Source organism: Phocoena sinus, chromosome 20 (genome assembly GCF_008692025.1).
Source record: "Phocoena sinus isolate mPhoSin1 chromosome 20, mPhoSin1.pri, whole genome shotgun sequence".
NCBI lineage: Eukaryota > Metazoa > Chordata > Mammalia > Artiodactyla > Phocoenidae > Phocoena > Phocoena sinus.
The window spans coordinates 40,420,876-40,439,726 of NC_045782.1; the positions used below are offsets into that span (position 1 = coordinate 40,420,876).

The window sequence follows — 18,851 nt, forward strand, 5'->3', positions numbered from 1 at the left end:
TTAATTCAATAAACAGTTATTAAGCACTGACTCTGACCAAGCCTGTGCAAAGGCCCTGGGGTTACAAATGTGCAAAGGCTGGGACTCTGCCCTCCCTAGGCTCACAATTGGTAGGGGAGGTAGCCAAGTTCAGCCCGTGTAATGCCCTGTGATGCAGTAGGTACATGATGGCACAGTGGTCTGCTCCCACAGAGGAGGCAGCATCTGAGACTTGAAGATGAAGAAAACTTTCCAGATCAGAGAAGTGGAAGGAGGGTGTCCTAGGCAGACTGAACAGCATGTGTGAAAGCACAGAGGTTTAAAACTATCTGGACTTTTTGGAAATTAAAAGAAATATAATATTGCAGGGAATAAAGTGTTAAGGAGGCCAGTGGTCTAATGAATGGCTGGAGAGGTAGGCAGAAACCAGAGGCTGAGGAGTTTAGAGTTTATCCTTTAAGTAATAGGGTGCCACGGAGGAATTTTGAGCAAGGAAGCAACACGATTAAATTTTTATATTAGAACACTCACTTCTTTCTGTCTTGAACAAACTCTGTTATATAGGAAAACAATGCAGGCAACTTCCTTATAGCATTGCTTGTGAAAACTCTGGAAACAAAATAAATGTCCACTATTTGCTTATCCATAGGAAAATGTAGATAAGCAAATAGTGACATAGTGAGAAAATGTTGTAGAGTTCAGTAGTTAAAAATGATCCAACACGGCTAGATCTTAAAAACATAATTTTGAGTAAAAAAAAAAAAAAGGGTGAGTTTCAGAACATGTATGGTATGATAAAATGCATGTAAAATTTAAAACCACACATTTGTATATGGTCACAAATAATACATGTAGAAAAGCACAGAAACATGGATTGTTGCTTATGGAGAGTGAGAGAAAAGCATGGGGAAGGGGAGAAATACAGAGAACTTTGTCTATAATGTTCTATTTGTTTTTATATATAAAAGAAGTAATGGAGCAAAGTTTTTTTTTTTAATTTGAACTTTGTTTTTTAAAAAACAGAGAAAGATCCATCTGGTAGTGGTGTAGAAGATGGAAGGAGGGAGATTGAAAGAAGGGACCCCAAGCTGGCCTCTTTGTCTCCACACAGCTTCTCCTGGATGGAGGAGACAGATCTTGGGGGGCCCCCGAGGGCAACACATACAGAAAACACCCCACCTTCTTGGGTGGCTTTTGTCCCCTGGGCAGAGCTGTGGTGCAATCCTGGCCTCTTGTCTGGTGTCCCTGGAAGACAAGGGGCTCTGTCTTGTCCATAACCGGCCACGATTGTGATCGGATGTGACTTCTGGGTCTCAGCATCGTTCTCAGCCCCCAGATGCCAGTACTGTTCTTGGACACCTGCTAACGAAGGGGCAGAAACCGGAGGCTTGTAGAACACCTGGGAATGTTTGACATTATATGTTCAGAGTAAAGATGGTATGTGTGCACATGTGCACGCATGCACCCACGTGTGACCACATGTGCAAAAACCAAAGAGCAGACTGAAAGCCAGTCTTCTAGGAGGGGGTTTGCCGTGGATGCTGTCACATGAATGTGCTCCTTGATGGGAATGTTCTTATCCAGTTCCGAGAAGTAAGAATGAATCTTTCCAGGAGAAATTCATTTCTAGACTCCTGCTTACCCTTCAGATCTCCATCCCTCGATTCAGGGTCTCATAATAAACATGTATACTTCTACATATATGTATATGTCCAGGCTAGAGCCACGGCAGGAAAAAACAATCAACACATCCATGTTTGCATTTTCCCAAGCCGAGCTAATCCTTGCTTCCATCCCAGGCTGGATTTTGTGGGCATCCACTAGAGGAAAACTGCAGACTTTTCTGCTCTTATATATGAATTTCATAACATATGTGTGTCCTAGAAAGAGGACACCTGCCCGATGCCCATGACCTTATTTAAGCAAACCTATTATGTGCTTTAAGAATAAAGGCATACGTTATATGCGGAATCTAGAAAAATGGTACAGATGAACCAGCTTGCAGGGCAGAAATAGAGACACAAGTGCAGAGAACAAACGTATGGAGTCCAAGAGGGGAAAGGGCCGGGGGGGTGGGGCGGTGATGGTGGGTTGAATTGGGAGATTGGAATTGACATATATACACTAATATGTATGAAATAGATAATTAATAAGAACCTGCTGTATAATAAAATAAAATTCAAAGAAAGAGAATAAAGGCATGTGTAGCTACATAATTAATAATATGCAAATTATTCTTTTCCGGGGATCACTTGGTCTTTAACATACAGAGACAGAAGAACATACAAAGAGAGACTCTCTCTTTTACACACACACACACACACACACACACACACACACACACACGTGCGCGCGTGCGCACCTCTCCCCACTATAATTATAATTACCACGCTGGCTTCCAGATCAGGGGTTAGCAGCCTTGGCACAGAGACGTCTGAAAGCCACCCAAGGCAATTAGTGGTGTCGCTTCTCCACCCCCTCCTTACCTTCAGGGCCTTTGCACTTGTCGTTCCCCCTCCAGGCACACACATCCCCTGTCCTTGTGTGGCTCACGCCCTCCCTGCATTTAGGTTTCATCTCAAATACCACCTCCTCAGAGAGGCCTGGCCTGGCCACCTCCATGGCTCTCTGTCTGCTCACCTGCTTTATTTTTCCTTACAGAACTTTTCACTCCTGGGCATTATACTATGCATTTCCTTGTTATCTAACAGCCATCCCCCTGCCAGCACTAGACCGTGAGCTTTGAGAGGCTCCGTGATAGCGACCACGCGCCTGGAGCCTAGGGCATGCAGCCGGCTCTCGGTCAGTTTCAGTGGAATGAATGAATGATTATTCCTCTTCTTTCCATGTCCGTCTTCTCCTTGCTCCTACTTCTTCTCCTGCCTCCGCCTTCAAACTGCTGGCAGGATGAGACCTCAGGAAGTTGTCGAGCAAGTGAGGTCTGTGGTCTGGGCTCTTCGTTGTCCATCTCCCTTTCCCACTCTCCTTCATGGGTACCCATCTCCTACCTGCACCTGCCCACTGCCAGCTCTGGCCTTCTTGGTGGGCAGGACCCAAGCTCAGACAGCCCAGGTGATTGGAGAGAAATTGGGAACTAGGGCCGAGGGAGGTTGTAAGAAAGACAGGAGTTAGTCTCCAAGGCAGCCCTGCCAGGCTGGTGGAGAACGGAGCATCGTTTGGGGCGCCCCTCGGCACCTGCGACCCAGCTCCTTGTCTTGCTCACGGGAGTCAATGCCACCCTTCCGGGGACTCAGCCCTTCCCTCCTTGCCAGTTGATGGCCCCTCTCTCCTGCCGTGATTGACAGTATCTCCCCCCACCCCACCCTTCTCTCCTTCCTGGCTTCTGCTTCCTTCTGTAATAATCATAGAGAGAGAGAGCCCGCTGCATGCCAGGTCCCGTGCTGGCATCACCCCACCGCACCCGATATGGGCCCCCCTTGCTCCCTTTCTTTCTGTTGCCTCTCCTCTCTGCCCCTCTGAGTCCTGGCAGCCTTCAAAGCTCAGGACCCCACTCCTGCCTTGTTCCCTCAAGCTCCCACCCTCCCCTGACTATCACTCTGGTGACAAATGGTCACATACTCCACAGTTGTACCTAGTGCCCTCATTTTCCACTTGACCCTCAGCAAGATTATAAACTGCTTGAGGGTAGAAGCTGTGTCTTATCCTCAGAAACCTAACGTAAAACGACCCGGGCAAACAGCTTCTTTGCACAGAAGTCAGATCTTCCCCTCGTCCCCCTCACCATCATCCGTACATCCCAGTCTATTCCACCCACCTGATCCCACGAGGGAAGAAATCCTAAATAAACTGAACAACAACTATGCGACCACAATGCATATAAGTCACCTACTGCATGCTGGGTACTCGGGGTGCCCTGGGGAGCAGCGACAAGAGTCCCTGCACTAAGGAGCATCCCAGGCAGAGGACCAGCATTTGGAAATGGGTAACTGGGCTCCAGCCAGTCCAAAGAAAGTTGCATCTTTTAACAGCAAGGGAACCGTATAGTTTATTGCCCAAACCAGGACATTTTTGAGAGTAAAAGTGGGAGTTGTTAATAATTACGCTGCGCCAATAGGCGTCCTGGACAAACCAGGTGCGTGATTTCATTAAGAGCGACAGTCCCCCTGCCTCCTGCCCCTCTGGCCACAAAAGGAACTTCAGCTCTTGGTCAAAGCTGCTAGATCTGCGCCTCTGCCTGCCCTTGGACAAGGGAGAAGACAGAGGATGCACTCCAGGAACCGGTGGGGGAGGGGAGGGCAGGAACGACTGCAGGACCCAGAGCTAGAATCAATGATCAGGAATTAGGGCAGGCCTGCATCTGGGATCAGGTACGATGGGTGTGGGATATGGCACCAGCCTCCAGCTGTTGTGTTTCTGAGCTCAGCTCACGGGCAGGTAGCTTTTGTAGGCTCTCCACCCTCCCAAACTGCCCAAGTCCTGCCTGCTTCAAGGAAAAGGGGGACGTTTGTTTGCCGTTTGGCTTCTTTGAGTTTCTTTCACTCTACCTCCTTGGGCAAAGGTGGTCTGGTTTGTACTTGCAATCTAGGTGGAGCCCCTTGTAGTGTGTGGTGTGTGAGAGAGAGAGAGAGAGAGAGACAGAGACAGAGACAGAGGCAGAGAGACAGAGAGACCTATTTCCTTCTGTCCCTCTGTCTGTCTGACTCTGACTATTAATACAAGCCGCACGTCTGGCTGCACCCCCAGAACATATGCTCCTGCCCCAGAACGCTGCCCCTCCCAGCTGAGCCTGTTGTCTGTTCCGTTTCTGATCGGCGCCAGGCTCAGAGACCCCATGTAGGTAGAATATAACTTTCCATAAATAACTCCCAGCCCGACCTACAATTTGGATTTGGGTTGTTTTCCCCTCGTGGTAATGGGAGTGTAGCCTGGGATCATCCCTCCTGGATCTCCAGGTCCCAGAAGCCGACCCTAGGTGCATCTCGGGGTTGGGGCATTGGTTTGAATCCCCGGTTCCCCCACGCTACCTTACACACGACGAGGACTTAGTACACGTTAAGGAATTGAGTCTCCTCTGCCCACGAACCTTTAGCCTCAGTGCCTTGGCTCGGGCCGTGCCCTCTACCTAGAATGTCCCTGCTCCCTTCTCTACCTGGCGAACCGCTAAGCAGTACGCACCTCCGTGAAACCCTCCCTAAGCTTTATCCCTCATCCCCGCCCACCACAGAGTAAATCACTGCCGTCCTTGGTCCTCGTAACACTTTGTACAGGACAATGTGACCTGATTATTTGCCCACGTGCCCACCCAACCAGGCTCTGAGCAGCTTGAGTGTCAGGGAAAGGAACTCAGCCCATGGCTCAGATTCAGACACAAACCTGGCTCCGGAGCCCTTGTCCCACCCACCTGTGCCACCCTGCATCTGGGGGCTGGACGATGTATCCATTTCCTACCTGCTCTCGTGTTCTGGGCCCTGGGACACTCCTGACGGTGCGTGGATTCCCTGTAGGGTCTCACTAAGGTCTCCTTGGGGCCTGGAAGCGACAACACCCACAGACACCTATCAAAGACTTGATGGGTAATGAATTTACGAGCACTCATTGGGAGTTAAAGGGAAAAGTTAGGGGGAGGACCTCAGCTTACTTTGGGGGTGGGGTTACCCCAAGATGGGCTGGACTTAATTCAAAGTTTTGCAATTGATCATCCCTCCTCATGGCAATGGAAGAATATTTCTTGATTCTCAGCTAGCGTCCAGAACTATTAGGCGAGGTAAGAGTTTTGAGAGAAGTACAAGACATTGTCCCTGCTTGTGAAGGGTTTACATGTTCACCCGGGAGGCATAAAATTCACATTTGGGAAAAAGCTTGACTGAGCTCCCGCGAGCTGGTCCTAACATGTACCTGGCTTTGTGTCTATCCCAGTACTAAGCACAGCTCCGCCAGGTGAAACAGGTGGTCCATGAGTGAATGTCCAATGGAAGACACAGAATCAGAAACCAAAGGAGTGGCACGGATGAAGGGGCTGGACATCTGAGGAGAGAGGGATCATCGGGGATTGGGTTATCTCTGGAAGGTTCACGGTAGAAGTGACAAAGAACATGCACCCCAGAGAAAGAGCAGGAGTTGTTGGGGGTGGTAAGCAAGCGCGGTAAGCCGGGCGGGCAAGGATCAGGACAGTCTGCGGCCACTTGGGAGTAATTAAGGGAGTTTGGGAGAATGGGGGATGGGAATCAAGCCGACTTCCGGGGCAGAGTGAGAAGCCTGAACTTGATCCTGGGCAAGGAGGAGCTATTGAGGGATTTTTGAGCAGGGGTAGGAAGTGATGAGAACAGTGCTTTTGGAAGACAGTGTGAAGGGCGGGCTGCTAAAGGGAGACCAGGCTGAGGTTAATACAATGGCCGAGGTGAAGGGATGAGGTCTCGGTTTGGAAAGGAAGGGATGAACACGACCTTTCAAAGGAAGGACATAATTGCCACAAGGGCCACCATAACACGATCAAAGGTGCCTCCCAGGTTTAAGCTCTAGTGACCAAGAGAAAGATGTTAACGTTGACAGAAATGACCATGTGTGGTTGACAAAACAAGACCACATCCTTTCCGTAACAATTCATTGTCTTTATTAACAATGTTTCTGGATTCTGAAAGAACAGACTGATATTTCATAAAGCAATATTAACGCTGTCATTCTCTACAAGAAAAACTTTTGCATAAATAACTTAAGTGAGAAAATAAATATGTAACTTAACTTTTTTTTTAAACTGCTACTTTCATTCTTGTGGACAAATTCCACATGAAAAGATTGCAGAAACGACCAGCTGGGCAGGCTTTCACATAGCATGTGCTTCTGTTTAAAAAAAAATTTTTTTTTTTAGCAATTAAAAACTGCACAGAAAGTAAGTGGTGTCTGGAAATGATTTTCCAAAAGATTTTTGGATGGCAGCATTAAGCTTTGCAGCCTGTCAGCATATATACAGCACTTGTAATTTCTTCCCCAATAATATTATTTTAATGTAAGCTATGCCATCACACATAACAGCAGTAAGAAGCTCTTTTCCAGACAGAAATGTGTCCGTGAGCGGTAGGCAGGAGGAAGTGCCTTGGAAGGGACCCATTGGCATTTGAATGGGTGGTGGCTGCTCTCTTGGGCCCGGAAGCCCAGGGTGCTGGGACCTTGAGCTTCTCTGCAGAGGGTGATATGGCCATGATGGCGGTGGGGGGCGGGGGGTTGTTGCTCTTTGGGAATAGGGGGTGATTTCTGTGCCTCCCACCACCCTTGGGACCTTCTTCTCTACCCCAGGTGACGGTGCTGTTTCTGCATCCTTTGAGATGGAGGGGTGGAGGTAGCCAAACATCTGGGAGGCCAGGCTGGGACACACCACAGCTTCTTCCACGAGTTTGTCAGCCATAAATAGACTCTTTTCTTTTTCCCTGCTTGTTTTTTATCTTTGGCTGCCAGATCAGAGGATTACAACTCCGAATTCTGGAAGCGACCACGTCAGTGATTCAATCCAAACGCTCTCTCCTCTGCCCATTCAAAGGGCACCCGAGTCCTTGGAATTATATGACAGTAGATTCCTCCAGATGTTAATTCCTCCAGATGTTAATCCCACCCCCACTTCCATTTTACAAAGAGGAAATCAAGGTCCAGAAAGAGAAGAGTGTAATAATCCGAGGTCACCCGGCACGTTAGTGGCAGAGCCAGGACTAGAAACCCCATCTACGGACCCCAGTCACGTGTTCTGGGCACAACTTGCCAGGCAGAGAGGTGGGGGGAAGGGGAACCTTATCGAACTTTCTTAACCAGTCCCTGGACTTTTCTCCACTGCTCCCTTAAAACTCCAGGGCAGTGAAATGCTTCCTTTTCTGCCTTCTCTGAAGTGCGACCAGCAAAGGTAGGCGCCCCGGAGGGCGGGGTTGCGTGGGTCAGTGTCTGTGACTCTCAGCTCCCTCCCATGCCCCTGGGGACCCCCTCTGCAGGCGGCGCGGGGGGGGATGCTTTGCTGACACCCGGATCCCCAGGGCCTGCAGCCGGGAAGGTTTCAGCCCCCGGCCCTGGGTGCCAGGTATTTAAAGTGAAACACAAACGATCAAACCGCGCGCGCAAGGGGCGGAAACCTGGGGCGCCTGGGTCGGGAGCGCCCGCTGGGGGCGCGGCGCGGCGGGCGGGCTCTAATAGGCGTTCTCCAGCTCCGCCCGGTTGGCTTTGGCGCCCCGGGCGCGGGGCCGCGGCTTCTGGCCCTTCTGTGGCCGGGCGGCCTCGGGCCCGAAGTCCTTGAGCTCAGACTGGTTGTGGAAGCGGGTGAGGCGCTTGCATTTGCACGAGGCCACCAGGCGCACCTTGCGCGCGCGCGGTGCCGCGCCGCCGGGACACAGCAGCTGCACCCGCTGCGCGCGGTAGCGGTCGGGGATGCAGCGGAAGTCGGGCCCGCTCGGGCGCCACCACTTGCCGCGGCCGATGGCGTTGGGCAGCAGGCGCGCCGGGCCGCACTGGCCCGAGCACACTAGCTCGGTGACCGGCTTGGCGCTGCGGCACTGCCCGTCCGTCACGTAGCGTGTGAAGTGCAGCTCGCGGCAGCTGTACTCGGAAGCGTCTGCGGAGAGAAGTGCGCGTGAGGGCGAACATCCGTCCCGCCTCCCTCCAAACCACTCCGCCTCTTCCAAACCTGCCTCTCCCCTGATGCTTTTGCCTCTGGGGATCTATTACGGGAAGGGCCCAGGTACTCTGGAGTTGGGGGAAAGATCTCCGATCCACCCTCTCCCCCTAAAACTTTGGAGCCAAGTGATTGCTTCAGCTCAAGTATCAGCTCCATGACTGTGTGACCTTGGACTAGTTACTTAACCTCTCTGTGCTTCCTATCTGTAAAATGGGTTGTCTTGAAGATTCAGTGAGCTAATCCATTACATCTATAATGCAGAGGACACTGCCTGGAACATACTCAGAGCTGGAAGTGTTGACTGTTATTATGTTATTACTATTCCTCTCCAAGGGGGCCCTCTTTGCCAGACTTAAGTCGCATCTGTGCCACAGGGCCTCAGTAGGGTAGGTATTAGCCACATTCTCTGAATGGCTCTGGTTTCTCCCGAATTTTTTCCAGCCGGTTGGGAGGGGAGACTGGGAGTTGGGGGATGGAAAAAGGAGTAGGGGTTAATTGAAGATAATAAATCAGGGCAGCTACTGAGAAGAAGGATGGAAGGGGAGGTGGAGAGGAGACTGAAGTCGTTAGACTTGAAAGGAGCCAATGGCAGCATATCCAACCCCCTCATTATCACTGTGGACACTGAGGTCCAGAGAGGGAAAAGCTCTTTCCAGATAGACAGAGCCGGTCTCCTGACTCTGCTTCTCTGGAGTCCCAGAGCTTCTCAGCTCCCACAAGGGTGGAAGCTGTATGCCCGAGCACCGAGGGATGCTGGGTGGGGGACAAAGGCCTGCTTTTTACTATTTTTACTATGGTTACTTCCCTACCAGAGGGAGACCAAGCTCTGACTGAAAACCTACAGCTTTGGCCGCCACAAACATTTATTAAGCACGTGCTGTGTACCAGGCACCGTGCTGGGCGAGTCTCTTCTGTGACACTTGATGGACACCCAGTGGTGGCACAGGCTTGCTCCCTGGGCAGAGAAAGTTTGGGCTCTAAGGCCTGACTTTGTCCCCGAAGACGCCTTGATCATGTCTCCTAGTGTGGGCTTAGATGGGTGGGAGCTTTTTTAAACAGCTTGTCCTCATGTGAGCACTTGCCCATCCCCAAGGGTCTCATAGGAACAGTTCCAATGTGACACAAAGGGATGAAAAATAGTCCTAAGTCCAAAACCAGAGAGGAGGCAAAGAAGGCCAACCCCACCCCCCGCCGCCCCCGTGAGAACAAGCACAGCAGGGGAGATGTCAGGGTTCCCTCGCCCATGGCTGTGGCCTCCTGGCTTCTGGGTTGGTTTGGCATCCTCACCTCCGCTCCCAGGCCCCAGGGGTGGTGTGTGGGCGTGGCCTGTTTGCCCAGGGAAGGAGGCTTTGGGGCTTTCCAAGAATAGTACCCCTAGGTTAGGCGCTTCCTCTGCAAAGGGCGACTTTGTTTTGAGCACATGGCTTCCTCCCGGCCTGTGGCTCTCATGGGAGCCCAGGGAGGACGTCTTGTGCTTGGGTCCCCTAAAGTCCATTGCTTGAGCTTAGTTGACCTTCCCTGGGCAGGAGCAGGGGAGAGGCCTCTTCGGGGGGGTGCCCTTTGCAGACCCCCATTCCCAGCTGGTTGTGAGGCAGGGCAGGATGGGATGCAGGGGCCTGGGCAGTGGACTCCTCTCCCACCTGGACCATAGCCAGAGGGCCTCACTCTGAAGCGTCATTCCAGCCCCCGCCCCCAGCCATTCCTGCCAGCTGCAGAGCCAGCTGTGTACACTGCCCCCCAGGCTTCTATGTGCAGACCTGACCAGGAACCCAGGTGTGCCCTCCACTGGGGCCACTGCCTTTCCGCTAGGGTCAGTGTCCCTCCCAGGAAGGAGGCAAGTCAGGGTCTGGGGTGGGGATTCAGGACAGATGGTGCCACCTGTGTCCACACCCTGCACAGAGGATGCTGCCTCCCCTCCAGGGCCTGGACCCAGTTACCACCCAGGTCAGAAGCTAAAACTGTGCCTGCAGCTCCTATTCCCTCGAGTGCCAGCTCACTGGGTAGACCATGGGTGGTGGGAGCTGAAGGGGTGCCTCTTTGGTGTCCCTTTCCCACTGCTTTGCAGGGATCTGCTCTGGCTTTCGGCCTCCGATGCCCCCCACACAGCCCCCCACCGGGGCTGTCTTGTAATTCGATCAAACTGGCTTCAAATCTCAGCTCTCTACTCACTAACAAGCTACTTGTTCTCTGAAGCCTCCGTTTCTTCACCTTCAACTTGGGAGCTCCCCAGGGTATGGTTCAGGCACAGCCCATATAGTATCTGCATCCAGCAGGCACTCATAGACGTGAGGCCCCCTTGCCTTACTTCCTCCCCAGCGGTGTCAGCAGCTGGACCCTGCTCCTCTCTTCTCAGGAGGGGATTTTTTGAAATCTCCTTTCTGAGCCCCTGAGGCTGTCCCTCTCCACCTCAGCCTCCTTCCCGCTCTGGGCTCTCGCTGCCAGCCCCCTACCAGCCCCACACCCTTGCACTTGAATTCCAGGGCTACACTGGCATGCCATCCTTACCCTGCCTACAGGCAAGATGGTGCCTCCACTGGTGCTGGCAGCGGCTGACAGTCTACCCCAGTCTTCAAAACCTCCCCAAAGAGAACCCTCCCAGGACCCTTATGCTAAAAAGGCTCTCCTCCATCCCATACCTTTGGTCTCAAAGGGGTGGTGGGGAGGCCTCCCTCCGTTTTCTGCCCGGTTCATGGTCTTGTTGTTCAGCTCTGGCGGAGGCTCGGGGTACTCGCCCAGCTCGGGGATGATTTCCGTGGCATCATTCTTGAAGGCCTGCCACCCCTGGCCCTCCACCACACTGAAGGCTGCGTGTACCAGCAGGCAGACGAGACACAGGGCAAGAGAGAGCTGCATGGTGCCAGCTGGAGGGGGGCACCCGGCCTTCCAGCAGCACAGGCTCAGGTCCCCAGCTCAGACACGTTTGCCTTTTTAAAGCCCCCTCTGCCTCATGCCAGCCAATGAGGACAGGCTGGGGCAGGGCTGGTCCCATGCTTCCCTCAGCCCAGGGGGAGGGAACGGGGTGTGCTCCGAGCAAGCCCTCCCCAAAGACTCCTCCTTGAGCTCAGAAATCTCCCAAATTGCCGCTGGTGCTCCCAGGTGACCCACAGTGAGGGGGCGTGTGAGGCAAGCCTGCTCTCAGAGCCTCCCACGTGCAGGCGGCTGTGGTTTTCAGATATCAAAATGAGCTCCTAGTCTCTACCTCCCTGGGTCCCTCGGGCTTCCTCCAAGCAAACTTTGGACCAGCTTAACAAAGAAAACAGCAGCTCTGAGTCCTCCACAGGTCTTAGCCCAGCCGATCCCATTTCTCAGGCCACGTTCATTTGTCACCCCACCAAAATAAAACGGCCCTAGGGGTGTCTCTCTGGCCCTCACAGACCCAGGCAGAGGCAGAAGGCTACTTTTTTTTTTTTTTGGTACGCGGGCCTCTCACTGTTGTGGCCTCTCCCGTTGCGGAGCACAGGCTCCGGCTCAGCCGCTCCGAGGCATGTGGGATCTTCCCGGACCGGGACACGAACCCGTGTCCCCTGCATCGGCAGGCGGACTCTCAACCACTGTGCCACCAGGGAAGCCCAGAAGGCTACTTTTTAAGAAATCTCATTGGTCCCGACCCCATGCAGCTCAGCATCAATTATCCTGACCAGGAAAGCCCCTCTTGTCATCCCTCTGGAAGGCAAGAGGGAAAACTGGAGGATCACAGCTGGGGCTTCCACTTGGCTGAGGGGCAGGGATTCCGGTTTCAAGGCCAGGATGAGAAGTCAAGAGGCTCTGGTGATGGAGACAAGGAGGAAACCTCAGCTCATGCTCCTCGGGGATCCCGTGCTTGGTGACAGGCACTTCTTGGCAGGCTGATGGGCCATAGTTATTTCCTGGACCAGGCTGTGGGTAGGAGTGGAGAGCACAAAACCCCTTTTCTTAGCAAAAGTGAAAGCCAGCATTTTTAGTGCTGATATATATTTTTTTTCTTGTCTCCCAGCCCATTACATTTTTCAAAACCAGCTTTGAGTCCTATATGGAAAACCTTATTGGTGCATAGCACAGGCGCATTCTATGAAGCCATCCCAGGTCCAGCTAGCCACAGAGAACCCAAAAGGAATTGCTACCTTGGCCCCAGAGAAGAAGGAGGGGCCCGGGGGGAGGAATGTTCACACCTGAGATGCAGGACAAGGAAAGACGGCCAGCGGAAGCTTTCACTGCAGACAGATTGTTTGAGGAGGCGCACCCACTCCTGGCCCTGAAGGAGGCTGGGAAGCGGGCTGTGGCCCAGGTCCCTTGGTATTTTCAGTGGGCAATGAATCAGTGCACCCCACCTGCAGAGCCTCTGCAAAGCCTCTGCCACCTGCCTCGACTTGTAAGTCGCCGTGTCCATCTGTGGCCTTCTGTCCCTCCTTTCCATCATCCATCACTCGACACATGAATGCAGCTGCTCTGACAGTTTTACAAGCCAGACAGAAGCCCCTGCAGGAAGGGCCCTCTCTGATACCTGCTTCCTAAGTCAGTTTCCTTCAGGGCAGACGAAAACAGCTGTGGCCATTGTTGCGGGTGATCTATCTCTCCCAACAGAGCTGGTGATGTTGTGAGAAGGGGGCCCTCGGAACCCTCTCCCTTTGTCTGTGACCCTCCAGCCTCCTTTTCCCTTGCCCTGGAATGTGGACCGTTAACCCTGTTGTGGCCGGACAACTGCCTTCTTGCCCTGGATTTCGGAGAGGGCAGTTCTGATGTCTGGATTCCTTGAGCTGGCGGGACTGATGCTGGAGCCCCACCTGCTGTTGGGGTCTGCAGCTCATCCACAGGAAACGGAGACCGTGGGGACCATCCTTAGAATACTTCTGCCACCTGCTGGAGACGGAAGGAGAAGCCAACGATCGGAGGATGGCAAAGCTCAGGGTTTCATTTCATTTTATTGTTGTCATTTTATTTGAAACTGAAGTAATGTTTAAAGAGAGAGCGAGATGTAGAGAGAAGAAGAAGGAGAAGGAGGAGGAGAAAGAAAAGAAGGATCCAGTGGACTTGAACTTCTGAATTATCTCCATCCTTTTGAATTAACTCTCTGCCAAGGTATAGCCATGCTTTTCACAAAATGGCTCAGAGAGAACCTGCTGTGATGCCATCTGCTTTTTCACTTAACACTAATTCACTTTTATATTTATTCAGTCCACAAACTTGTCACTGTTCAGAGCTAGACAACACTCCCCAGAGTTAAACCCTCAGGGCTTTAGCTGACTTCTGTTGTGGGTAGTTTAGGTCATTTCCGATGCTCCTCTATCCTCGGTTAGGGATGCTGTGAACGTCCTTGGACAAAGTCATTTTTTTGAATTAAACTTTTTATTTTGGGGTCCTTGTAAATTCACACGCACTTGCAAGAATTAATACAGAGGAAATTCCCTGTTCCCTTTGCCCAGTTTCTCTCAATGGTAACATCTTGCAAAAACCAGGATAGTAACATTGATACAATCCACCAGTCTTATTCAGATTTCCCCAGTGTTATTTGCACATGTGTGTGTGTGTGTGTGTGTGTGTGTGTTTCTATGCAACTTTATCCCTTGTTGGTTCAAGTAACCACCGTCACAGTCAAGAGAAAGAACAACTCTGACTACAAAGATCCCTCTCATTGCCCTTTTATAAGCATACCCTTCCCCTTCATTCCTAACCTGTGGTACCACTAATCTGTTCTCTATTTCTACAATTCTGTCACTTCAAATAAATATGTTACATAAATGGAATCAGTCATGATGTAACCTTTTAGGACTGGCTTTTTTTCACTCAGCACTGTTCCCTGGAGATTCATCTGAGCTGTTACATGTATCAGCAATTTGTTTCCTTTTTATTACTGAGTAGTATTCCACAAAGTATTTTAACTGTAGGGTTATTTCAGAAGTGAATTCCGGGTCTGAGAGGATAAACAGTCCCCAGGCCCATGAGCAACATACAAGTGGGCATGTGCCTTAGTTTGCTAGGGCTGCTGAAACAAAGTACCACAGATTGGGTAGCTTAAACAACAGAAATTTATTGTCTCATAGTTTCTGGAGGCTGAAGTCTGAGATCAAAGTGTCGGCAGGGTTGGTTCCTTCTGAGGGCTGCGAGGAAGAGTCTGTTCCGTGCCGCTCCCCTAGCTTCTAGGGGCTTGCCGGCACGCTTTGGCATTCCTTGGTTTGCAGAAGCTTCGCCCCGATCTCTACCTTCATCTTCACATGCTGTCCTCCCTGTGTGCGCATCTGTGTCCTAATTCCGCCTTCTCATGAGGACATCAGTCGTATTGGATTAGCGCCCACACTCATGACCTCATCTCAACTAATTACATCTGCAACGACCTTACTTCCAAATAAGCTCACATTCTGAAGTCCTTGGATTCAACATATGAATTTTGGAGGAACACAGTTCAATCCATAACAGCATGTTTCTCCACAAGGCTGCCAACCCTGGGTTTGGGCTGTTAAATTTTTTTTTATTGAATTTATTTACATATTTGGCCATACCACGTGGCATGCCGGATCTTAGTTCCCCGACCAGGGATCAAACCCAGGCCCTCTGCAGTGGAAATGTGGAGTCTTAACCACTGGACCGCCAGGGAAGTCCCTTAAACTGAATTTATTTATTTATTTATTTTAAAAAATATTTATTTATTTGGTTGCACTGGGTCTTAGTTGCAGCAGGCAGGCTTCTTAGTTGTGGCTCCAGGGCTCCTTAGTTGCAGCTCGCCAGCTCCTTAGTTATGGCATGCGAACTCTTAGTTGCAGCCTGCATGTGGGATCCAGTTCCCCGACCAGGGATCGAACCCGGGTCCCCTGCACTGGGAGCGTGGAGTCCTATCCACTGTGGCACCAGGGAAGTCCCCCTATTGAATTTTTTTTTTAATAAATGTATTTATTTATTTACTTATGGCTGCATTGGGTGTTGGTTGCTGCGCGCGGTCTTTCTCTAGTTGTGGTGAGCAGGGGCTACTCTTCATTGTGGTGTGCGGGCTCCTCATTGCAGTGGCTTCTCTTATTGCAGAGCATGGGCTCTAGGCATGCGGGCTTCAGTAGTTGTGGCACGTGGGCTTCAGTAGTTGTGGCACGTGGGCTCAGTAGTTGTGGCTCACGGGCTCTAGAGCGCAGGCTCAGTAGTTGTGGCGCACAGCCTTAGTTGCTCAGGGGCATGTGGGATCTTCCTGGACCAGGGCCCGAACCCATGTCCCCTGCATTGGCAGGCGGATTCTTAACCACTGTGCCACCATAGAAGTCCCCCCGCCATATTGAATTTAATACTTTAGTAGTTGCACCTAAATTTCTAGCAAGGCTGTTTTTCTATGTGATGATTTACTGGGTTTTGTTTCTGCCAAGCTGCCTGTTTATAAGTCCACCTGTCAAACATTTAATGAAGCAAGGCCGCCTATCAGGCACGATGAACTCATACACGCTCTCCACCAAGGAGCTCTGGTACCAGGGAAGGAATAAATTCTTCACCCAAATGACTCTAATGCCGGGTAGAAAGTGATTGGTGCCACTAGGAAATCTTCAGATACATTCTTTAAACAGGATAAAGTGTTATGGGCCTTTAGGGAAGAGAACAGTCTCTTCCCCCTGGGCTGGTTCTGGGAAGATGTGGCATTTGGACCAGACTCTGAAGGACAGGCCAAATTTGGAAAGTAAGTTGTGCTCGTCTGACTCCCTGGGATTCTAGAATGTTTGATCTGAAAGGGACCTCAAAGGTAAGTTAGTTTCACTCTCTACTTGGTTCCCAAGCTCCCGGTCTCTAATTCATGGAAACTGAGGACTCTTATTAACTGCATTTTCAAACAGATTTTGCTGCCACAGATGAGTGGTAAGAATGGAGGATCTGGATTTGGAGGGCAATCTCTGTTTATAGGCAGTTGCCTACCCTGAGGGAAGTCCAAATCACCCTGTCTTTATTCACAGTTGAGAACTTGTTCTCTGTAGAGGGCAGGGTCTCAGCACAGGTGGAAATCTACTTGTTGGCTCAGCAGCTTCTAAGGAACAGCCCCAAAGAGCTTGTGTCACTCAACCTCTTGCTTAGAATGGGCTAATGGCTCCCCCAGCCCCCACATGATAAAACCTCTGCTTCCTTCTGCCTAGCAGACCAGGCCCTTTAAGTTGGGGGGCCCTGACCCATCCCCAGAATCTCGCCAACTGCTGTCCAAACTGCCACCCTCTGCCTGCAGGAGGGCCCCTATCTGCAAATCCTAGTTTAAAATGGTAAAGAAGACTTTATTCAAGGGGGTACCATCATGGCAGGGATAGGGACCACTGCAATGGGGTTGTGTAGTTGCAGGGAGAGAGATTGGGCTCAACTTTGAATACAAGAAGGAAAGTGGGAATTTATAGCCAAGCAGCAGGGTGGGGGTCAGCAGATGGAAAATTACTGAGGAAACATCAGGGGTGAGGAGGATTCTGGTGAAATGGACCTAACAGGACTCTTGCTAAAGGCAGGCCAGGGTGGTCAGACATCACCTGGGGGATGGTGGTGGGTGAGGAACCCGATCAGGTATTGAGGGTGATCAGATATGGAGGGAGGGGGATTCTGCCTAAACTGACTTGGCAGGATTCTTGCTAAAATTAGACAATACAGAGATGAACATGGAAGTCCAAAAGTCGAGGCCCAGTTGAAGAAGAGCTCAGAGGGGCTTAAGGTGACAAGGAAGACTCTCTGTCACCCTCTATGTCCAGAGGCAGATGCATATTACATTACCTAAATGTGGTATGCGTCTGCTTTTTTTTTTTTTTTTTTTTTTGCGGTACGCGGGCCTCTCACTGTTGCGGCCTTCTCCCGTTGCAGAGCACAGGCTCCGGACACACAGGCTCAGCGGCCGTGGCTCACGGGCCCAGCCGCTCCGCGGCACGTGGGATCTTCCCAGACCGGGGCACGAACCCGTGTCCCCTGCATCGGCGGGCGGACTCTCAACCACTGCGCCACCAGGGAAGCCCTATGCATCTGCTTTGAATGAACTGGAGATGATCCACTCACGTTGTTGCCTCCAAATTAACTCATTTTGGTGTAGACTTCAGAAATGGTATTTCCGTGCATTTGAACTTATTATAAATGGGTCATCAATACAGAAGGCCATAGCTCAGTGACTGTCGTTTTAAAAATTAGGCTTGGGCATATCCACGCCCATGAAATTACACAAGGGAGCACAGGATGTGCTCTGAGTATTAGTTAGCTCTGAGTATCAGGATGTGCTTGACGCTGTACCACCCCAGCAGATGACAGAAATTAACTGCATGCAAAGCAGATCAAATACTGTGGTTATCGTTCATGAGTCTCATTGTATATTTGATGCTCATTAAAGCAGACTACACCTTTAAAATAAAAGTATACAGAAATCACAGTATGTCCATACACAATGGATGCTAGGCAGCTGGCAAAATGAATGGGACTATAAGAAACAAGAGGGTACAACCTAGCGAAGTGCCAAACATTCTCCACTTACGGGGAAAAGGCTATCTCTACATACACACAAGTATCCATATGTGTGCACTTACACATGAACGGCACTTTTCTAGAGGGACATACTTAGTAGTGGCTTCCTCTGGGGTAGAGGCATTGAAGGTTTGGGGTAGGAGACTCACTTTTTGTTCTAAGCCTTTTGTATTGTTTGAATTTATTACTGTGTACATATACAGTATTGCCTTTTTAATTAAAATGTTTTTTAAGTGTAACTTACACTTAAAAAAACATGTTACCAGTTTTATATATCAGTGCCCTGCCTTAAGATTTTGTGTGAAAATGTAAAGATTATGTTGCCAAAGAAGCTTGACAAATGCTGAGCTAGTCTAATTGCCTCCTGCTGCAGATGGGGAGCTGGAGACCAGAGAGGCTCTTTTTCTGCCCAGGCTCTTTCTGTCTGGAGAAAAGGCACCCAATTTTCTCTAAGTTTTTTATTCAGGGGGAAAAAAGGCAATGCTTATCATAAAGGAGCTTACGGCTACGGGAGGAATTTATAAGACATCTGGAGGGAGGGGATGTTGGGGACTGCCTGCTTGCAGGATGACTCAAATCCTAAAATGCCACCCAGTCATCTTCATGTGAGGCCACCTTGAGACTGTCACCCCTGTCCCCTGCTTTCAGAACATAAATCTTACCTCCCTGATTTGCAGTGGGCTACTCTAATCAAGAATATTCCAGTCAGGACTTCCCTGGTAGCGCCATGGTTAAGAATCTGCCTGCCAATGCAGGGGACGTGGGTTCGAGCCCTGGTCCGGGAAGATCCCACATGCCGTGGTGCAACTAAGCCCGTGCACCACAACTACTGAGTCCATGTGCTACA

At 50.8% G+C, this 18,851-nt stretch overlaps 1 protein-coding gene across 1 annotated transcript; it reads right to left on the reverse strand.

Moving 5' to 3' along the window:
* Positions 1-6,538: 6,538 nt before the first annotated feature.
* On the reverse strand, positions 6,539-11,474 carry SOST (sclerostin). The gene is made up of 2 exons (XM_032617599.1): positions 11,224-11,474; positions 6,539-8,524 (listed from the first exon to the last, which is right to left on the reverse strand). Exons 1-2 carry the CDS (start codon positions 11,438-11,440, stop codon positions 8,103-8,105), a joined length of 639 nt encoding a protein of 212 aa, XP_032473490.1. The 5' UTR covers positions 11,441-11,474; the 3' UTR covers positions 6,539-8,102.
* Between the last annotated feature and the right edge of the window lie 7,377 nt (positions 11,475-18,851).